Source organism: Oncorhynchus kisutch, linkage group LG20 (assembly GCF_002021735.2).
Source record: "Oncorhynchus kisutch isolate 150728-3 linkage group LG20, Okis_V2, whole genome shotgun sequence".
In the NCBI taxonomy this organism is placed as follows: Eukaryota; Metazoa; Chordata; class Actinopteri; order Salmoniformes; family Salmonidae; genus Oncorhynchus; species Oncorhynchus kisutch.
Genome location: NC_034193.2, coordinates 1,565,322 through 1,574,300, shown reverse-complemented (window position 1 = coordinate 1,574,300; position 8,979 = coordinate 1,565,322). Strand labels below are relative to the sequence as shown.

Genomic DNA, 8,979 nt, shown 5'->3' with positions numbered 1-8,979 from the left:
CCGCTATGTTCTCTGGGATATGAAGTACTGTAGTCATTACGCCACAGGTCGCTAAAACAAAAAAATATTTGTACAACTGGGAGCTGTCCTGTGATCTTATTTTATCATTGAGATTTCAACATACACTAGTAGGCTATTACTGATCTTTAAGCATTGCTAATATTGTTACATGTATATCCAGTAGCAGGCAGTATTTGGATAGAGCTACTCATTAAAGGGTTTTTCTTTATTTTACTGTTTTCTACATTGTAGAATAATAGTGAAGACATCAAAACTATGAAATAACACATATGGAATCATGTAGTAACCAACAAAGTGTTAAACACATCTAAATATATTTTAGATTCTTCAAAGTAGCCACCCTTTGCCTTGATGACAGCTTTGCACATTCTTGGCATTCTCTCAACCAGCTTCACCTGGAATGCTTTCCCAACAGTCTTGAAGGAGTTCCCACATATGCTGAGCACTTCTTGGCTGCTTTTCCTTCACTCTGCGGTCCATCTCATCCCAAACCATCTAAATTCGGTTGAGGTCGGGTGATTGAGTAGGCCAAGTCATCTGATGCAGTACTCCATCACTCTCCTTGATCAAATAACCCTTATATAGCCTGGAGGTGTGTTGGGTCATTGTCCTGTTGAAAAACAAATGATAGTCCCACTAAGCCCAAACCAAAAAGGATGGCGTATTGCTGCAGAATGCTGTGGTAACAATTCTGGTTGTGTGCCTTGAATTCAAAATAAATCAAGAAAGTATCACCAGCAAAGCACCCCCGCACCTCCCCCTCCATGCTTCACGCTGGGAACCACACATGTGGAGATCATCCGTTCACCTACTCTGCATCTCACAAAGACATGGCAGTTGGAACCAAATATCTCAAATTTGGACTCATCAGACCAAAGGTCAGATTTCCACCGGTCTAATGTCCATTGCTCATGTTTCTTGGCCCAAGCAAGTCTCTTCTTATTGGTGTCCTTTAGGAGTGGTTTCTTTGCAGCAATTTGACCATGAAGGCCCGATTCCTGCAATCTCCTCTGAACAGTTGATGTTGAGATGTGTCTGTTACTTGAACTCTGTGAAGCATTTAGTTGGGCTGTAATTTCTGAAACTGGTAACTCTAATGAACTTACCTCTGCAGCAGAGGTAACTCTGGGTCTTCCTTTCCTGTGGCGGTCCTCATGAGAGCCAGTTTCATCATAGTGATTGATGATTTTTACAACTGCATTTGAAGTAACGTTCAAAGTTCTTGAAATTTTCCGTATTGACTGACCTTCATGTCCTAAGGTAATGATGGACTGTCATTTCTCTTTGCTTATTTGAGCTGTTCTTGCCATAATATCGACTTGGTCTTTTACCAAATAGGGCTATCTTCTGTATACCACCCCTACCTTGTATACCACCCCTACCTTGTATACCACCCCTACCTTGTCACAATACAACTGATTGGTTATCTTCTGTATACCACCCCTACCTTGTATACCACCCCTACCTTGTATACCACCCCTACCTTGTCACAACACAACTGATTGGTTATCTTCTGTATACCACCGCTACCTTGTCACAACACAACTGATTGGTTATCTTCTGTATACCACCCCTACCTTGTATACCACCCCTACCTTGTCACAGCACCACTGATTGGTTCAAACACATTAAGAAGGAAAGACATTCCACAAATTAACTTTTAACAAGGCACACCTGTTAATTGAAATGCATTCCAAGTTACTACCTCATGAAGCTGGTTAAGAGAATGTCAAGAGTGTGCAAAGCTGTCATCAAGGCAAAGGGTGGCTACTTTGAAGAATCTTAAATATAAAATATATATTTTTTTGTTTAACACTTTTTTTTTACCCTCGTAAAACTGACCGTCCAACCGATCCTCGACTTCGGCGATGTCATCTATAAAATAGCTTCCATCACTCTACTTAACAAATTGGATGCAGTTTATTACAGTGCTACCATATACTACCCACCACTGCGACCTGTACACTGTCGTTGGCTGGCCATCGCTTCATACTCGTTGCCAAACCCACTGGCTCCAGGTCATCTACAAGTCTCTGCTAGGTAAAGTCCCCCCTTATCTCAGCTCACTGGTCAAAATAGCAGCACCCTCCTGTAGCACGCGCTCCAGCAGGTATATCTCACTGGTCACCCCCAAAGCCAATTCCTCCTTTGGCCGCCTCACCTTCCAGTTCTCTGCTGCCAATGACTGGAATGAACTGCAAAAATCTCTGAAGCTGGAGATTCTTACCTACCTCACTAGCTTTAAGCACCAGCTGTCAGAGCAACTCACAGATCACTGCACATAGCTCATCTGTAAATAGCCCATCTAACTACCTCATCCCCATACTGTATTTATTTATTTATCTTGCTCCTTTGCACCCCAGTATCTCTACTTGCACATTCATCTTCTGCACATCTACCATTCCAGTGTTTAAATGCTATATTGTAATTACTTCGCCACCATGGCCTATTTATTTCCTTATCTCTCTTATCCTACAGTATTTGCAAATACTGTATATAGATTTGTATACTGTATTGTCCGTTTTGTTTATTCCATGTGTAACTGTGTTTTTGTTTTTCTGCTCTTTTGCACACCACTTGCACATCCTCACCTGCACATACATCACTCCAGTGTTAATTGCTAAATTGTAATGACTTCACCACTATTGGCCTATTTATTGCCTTACCTCTTTACTCCATTTTCACACACTGTATATAGATTTTTCTATTGTGTTAATGACTGTACATTTGTTTACTCCATGTGTAACTCTGTGTTGTTTTTGTCACACTACTATGCTTTATCTTGGCCAGGTCGCAGTTGCAAATGAGAACTTGTTCTCAACTGGCCTACCTGGTTAAATAAAGGTGAAATATATATATATTTTGTAAACAATGATTCCCATATGTGTTATTTCATAGTTGTGATGTCTTCACTATTCAACCATGTAGAAAATATTTTTTTATTTTTATAAATAAAAACCCTTGAATGAGTAGGTGTGTCCAGACTTTTGACTGGTACTGTGCATGAATTGAAATATATGATCGATGATATATTGAAATATATGATAGATATATAAATATGATAGAGAAAGGGACCACAGGCCACTTGGGTTGCCATTTCATTTAATTCATGTTGATCCAGCTACGGGGTAAATACAAAGCCTGCAATTAATTTATACATTTTATTTTTAAAATAAGTAATTCCATTGATTTGCACAGCTGCGCGTCTAAAGCAACCAAACCTCTACACAATATGTGCATTAAGTAAAGCACCCATAATCTATACATTGTTGGATCCCAAATGGCACTCGATTCCCTTTATAGTCCTCTGCGTTTGACCAGGGGCCATAGGGAATAAGGTGCCATTTGGAACAAAGACATTAAAATAGGCAATATTTCTCATCATAAGATTCTTCAGTCAGAAATAAATTCGTGCAAAGTTCATGTTTGAGACATGAAATCCATGCATGTGTCCCAAATGGCACCCTATTCCCTTAACAGTGCACTATTTTGACCAGGACCCATAGGGCATTACAGAGGGCTCTGGTCTAAAGTAGTGCACTATTTTGACCAGGACCCATAGGGCATTACATATGGCTCTGGTCTAAAGTAGTGCACTATTTTGACCAGGTCCCAGGGCATTACATAGGGCTCTGGTCTAAAGTAGTGCACTATTGTAGGGAATAGGGTGCCATTTGGGACGTATCCCATGTTTCATGTTCAGATTTGGCACCACCCTTTAACCGAGGTCTGTTGGATTTGAGACCCTGAAGAGTTCACACAAACACAAACTAAAGTCTGAGTTAAGTCCAATATCTGGTTTCAGTGACTGTTCTAGGACAGTTCAAGGAATTGTGTAGCTTGGGTATCAAAGAGTGTCAGGATGGCACAAACAGACTGGTACGCAGGCTAGGAAAGATGCATGACACCTAATGAGGAAACACTAGGCTACTACTGTAAAGTACCAAGAACAACGACAACAAAAACAAGGCTGCAAAATTCTGGTAACTTTCCAAAAATTCCTAGATTATCCTGAAATCCTTGTGACGTCTGTATTTGCTGCTCATCCCCTCCTATTTTTGTAAATTTTACAACGGTATTTCTGGAAAACGTGAGAAAACGTGAGAATTTTGAAAAAGTTATTCGAATTTTGCAAGCCTAAACAAAACCATTTTAATTTGATTCTTTACAGAATGTAAAGTGTTTGAAGCAGATGAAACCTGAACCATAAAAAGGGATCATATAACATGTAAACAGACCCTTATATTAGTTTTTGTTAAAAAATACTCAGGAGTATCAATCACACATTTTATAAATGGTTTAAACCTAAGTATCATACAATCTCAATCAGTAGCACTACACACCATGTTGTTGTCATCGTCAGTGCTGTGCCACAGATATATTACAACAATAATAATAATAATAATAAATACAACTAATAATAACAATAATATTTTTTGTATTTGTTTTTAAAAAAATGTGCTAAATAGGTATCTACCACCACGAACAGGAAACGCTTTGACACATTGTGCTTTTTGAAAACAAAATAAAAGCCTTTGGGTTGACAGTGTCGTAGAGAATAGGCCTCCAACATCCACTGATGACTTACACACTGACTGACTGTACACTGCACACTCTGTCTTAGTCCCAAATGACACCCTATTCCCTATATAGTGCACTTATTTTGACCAGAGCCCTGGTCTAAAGTAGTGCACTAATATAGGAAATAGGGGGTCATTTCGGATGCACCCTCTAAAATACTTTGAACCCTGTCGGCAAAAGAGGAGACTGTCAGACATTTCCGGTAACCTTCCCAAAATTCCAAGGTTTTTCCCAGAAATCCCAGTTGGAAAAAGTCTGCAGGAAATCTGGAATCCTGGCGAAGTTTCCGTAATTGACCAATCCCAGACCTGGATGGAGCATAGAGAGAAACATGCAGGCCTTGGGTTGGTTGGCTGTAAGGTATAAAGACGTGCCATTCACAACCATTCATTCACTCACTCCGGACACAGGCAACAAATAGATAGGAAAAAGAAACAGGCTCAGGAAACAAATGTAGCGGTTTTTATAATAAAACGAAGGAATAAGAAACATAGAAAAGTTATGTCAAAAATAGTAAAGTTCAATATTATCAGATAGACTGGTTTGGCATCAGATTGATGTAGGATCGATTAAAGAGGACCTAGTACTGAGCCCTGGGGGACACCAGTAATGAGATTAAAGAGGACCTAGTACTGAGCCCTGGGGGACACCAGTAGTAAGATCCTATATGACAAGGAGTAATTAAGGGTAAGATGTAATATATATATAGTATAATAACTGTATACTGTGTAATGCCTTTAAAATGTCTTAATTTTTAGTTGCCTGGTTAGAATAACTGCTCGTTGGATGTTACACCTGAGTCTAAACCATACATAGTGAACAGGGGCTCAGGTGTGTATGAGAGGGGTTGGCCCAGAGTTGACAGCTGTCCATAGTGCACTCTATAGAGAAACAACTATTCCATCTCTTTTACCCATTTCAGACAGAAGACTATTACCTGTAAAAAAGAAAAGGTCATGTTTATATGAGCCCCTTATTGACCACTTTCCTGCAGGTACACCCCTTTAATACATATCAGTGGGTAACTGGCAGACTGGGAGGGGTGGGGAGTTGTTAAACAATGGGGGCTGGTTGCTTTTCAAGTTAGGGAGGTGTTAAACAATGGGGGCTGGTTGCTTTTCAAGTTAGGGAGGGAGGTGTTAAACAATGGAAGTGTTAATGAATTTACCTACAAAAAAAGCAGAGACGCAACTAGGTCTGCAGGAATCACGACTAGGTGGGTCCATTCACACAGACCTGATACCTGGATGTTGGTTACAGGGTCTGTGAAAATGCAGGTATCGCAACTAGGTCTTTAGGTGGGTTTTATTTCTCCTTGTGTTTTTACCCACTACCCCTTTCAGATATACAAAAAGAGCTGGTATAAAAAGCTGTTAAAATAGGGGGATTTGCCTGTAAATGAAAGGGATATGTGGTACACTATATCAACAGATGGGACTCAAGCACAGGGTTCCTGTAGCCCGAAAAACAGAATAAATATGTAGACACGTTCACAACATCCACACTCCTCCTAAGCACACAATTGTTTAGAGTATTGAGTCAGAAAAGAGTATATTGTAAAATAGAACAGTGAGTGTTGAGAGAAAGATAATATGGCAAAAGTTATAAACCTGTCTTACTTTAATCAACCTGTCAATGGCAGGATGTTTAAAACGGTCGTAAACGGTAGTTAGATTGGTAGACGGGACGGGACGGGGAACTGACGTGTAGTTAGATTGGTAGACGGGGGGGGGGGGGGGGGGGGACTGACGTGTAGTTAGATTGGTAGCCGGGGGGGGGGGGGACTGACGTGTAGTTAGATTGGTAGACGGGGGGGGGGGGGGGGGTGGACAGTGGGAACTAATGTGTAGTTAGATTGGTAGACGGGGGGGGGGGGGGACAGTGGGAACTGACGTGCTTTATGCACATCATGGGTATGAACTGACGTGTAGTTAGATTGGTAGACGGGGGGGGGGGGGGGGTGGACAGTGGGAACTAACGTGCTTTATGCACATCATGGGTATGAACTGACGTGCTTTATGCACATCATGGGTATGAACTGACGTGCTTTATGCACATCATGGGTATACACTCAGAGCATTTAAGTTTAAAGACTATGTCAAATAAAAAAATACCACCGTTTGTTTGTTTCCTGAGGCATGTAAATAAAATAATCTAGCATAATAAGCAGAAAAGACACATTGATAATAAAAACATCTCATAAAGCACTAATTAAGGCTGTTCTCTAACAACCAACAAATAAGGTTGCAAAATTCTGGAAACTTTCCCCAAATTCGCTGGTTTACCAGAAATCATTGTTGGAGCACTACTGATTTCCTGTTTTCTCCTCATAATTCCAGGAATCATTGTTGGAGCATTACTGATTTCCTGTTTTCTCCTCATAATTCCAGAAATCATTGTTGGAGCATTACTGACTTCCTGTTTTCTCCTCATAATTCCAGGAATCATTGTTGGAGCACTACTGATTTCCTGTTTTCTCCTCATAATTCCAGGAATCATTGTTGGAGCATTACTGATTTCCTGTTTTCTCCTCATAATTCCAGAAATCATTGTTGGAGCATTACTGACTTCCTGTTTTCTCCTCATAATTCCAGGAATCATTGTTGGAGCACTACTGATTTCCTGTTTTCTCCTCATAATTCCAGGAATCATTGTTGGAGCATTACTGATTTCCTGTTTTCTCCTCATAATTCCAGAAATCATTGTTGGAGCATTACTGACTTCCTGTTTTCTCCTCATAATTCCAGGAATCATTGTTGGAGCACTACTGATTTCCTGTTTTCTCCTCATAATTCCAGAAATCATTGTTGGAGCATTACTGACTTCCTGTTTTCTCCTCATAATTCCAGGAATCATTGTTGGAGCACTACTGATTTCCTGTTTTCTCCTCATAATTCCAGAAATCATTGTTGGAGCATTACTGACTTCCTGTTTTCTCCTCATAATTCCAGGAATCTTCCAACCAGGATTTCTGGAAAACCTGCACATTTTGAGGACAGCTACCAGACATTTTACAAACCAAAACACTAATAACCAACCTATCAAAGATACAGGAGACGTTAAAGACTCACTCCAGCCTCCCTGGAACCTCATTTATCACATGATTTACTTAACAAAAGGTACATCTCGAAAGGTGCTTCAGGTATTCTCATGACATTTACTGCTCTATTCTTTCCACAAGCAAGGGGCTGATAACAGAGTGCAGCATTAGAGACCATCTTGAATTTTGCAAATGTGTAAAACAAAAACACTACATTTTTCTTTTAAACGTTTTTGTTGTTGTACTTTAATGTATTTATATTTGGAAGAACTTTTTTCCAAAGGGAAAAGTTCTCAAATAAATGGAGTCGGACTTTTACACTCAAATAAGCTCACTAGGGTTGCCAGATTTAAAAAGGTATCTAATCCGCCCAACCCTTCAGCCCCTAGGGACAGAGCTGACCAACAACAACAGTGTGTATCTGGCAACCTCAATTCAACAGTAGCCAGTAAGATGTTATGCCAGTTGGTAGTAAAGTTAGTTCACTGTGAAAGGAATTATCACTTCCACTTTACTGTGCCCATCTTTTCAATGGGCTTCAAGATTATATCATAACATTTGTGATATGTGTAATTATATTCGTGTTTGTGGATGAATTTACTTCTATCAGATGCCTTTTCATGAAGCTTTTTTTTAATGAACATTTTCACATGTTTTTTATTTGCACTTGAAGACCATTAGAAAAAAGAAAAAAAATCTCTAAAAGTTGAAAAACTACAAGGCTGAAAGGGCAGTCACTTCCTGGTTACGTTCACAGCGTGTTGTTAGCTTCAGGTACGGTGAAGACAGAAGAGGAGACGCCAGGCGTTATTCCATGCCTGAACCAGGGCCCGGCCTAAGGCTGGTCTGCCCCCTACTGGGCATCAGAGGATGGTGCAGAATAACTTCTTCTCCCGGAAGGGGTTCTCCGAGGCGGGCACGGGCACGATGAGGGGGTCCTCACGTATGTGTGCGTCGCAATACGCCATCAGGTCCGCTGCTGCTTTGGACACCTGGGGGGGGATTATGGTTAGGAATCTGCCATGGTAAAAGACCATAGCTAAAGATATAGCAAGGAACAGGTGTGATAACCCTAACCTTAACCACACTGCTAACCCTAACGCCTAACCTTAACCACACTGATAACCCTAATAACTAACCTTAACCACACTGCTAACGCCTAACCTTAACCACACTGATAACCCTAATAACTAACCTTAACCACACTGCTAACGCCTAACCTTAACCACACTGCTAACCCTAATAACTAACCTTAACCACACTGCTAACCCTAATAACTAACCTTAACCACACTGCTAACCCTAATAACTAACCTTAACCACACTGCTAACCCTAAC

General features: G+C 40.5%; 1 protein-coding gene across 2 annotated transcripts in view; it reads right to left on the bottom strand.

The window, feature by feature from the left end:
* Positions 1–7,664: 7,664 nt before the first annotated feature.
* The window catches only part of gng4 (G protein subunit gamma 4), a 29,126-nt gene continuing 27,811 nt past the window's right edge, over positions 7,665–8,979 (bottom strand). For both annotated transcript variants that reach the window (XM_031799604.1, XM_031799603.1), the window contains exon 3: positions 7,665–8,634. In XM_031799604.1, the coding sequence (XP_031655464.1) occupies positions 8,506–8,634 (129 nt within the window). In that variant the 3' untranslated portion in view covers positions 7,665–8,505. The remainder of the gene's footprint in view (positions 8,635–8,979) is intronic.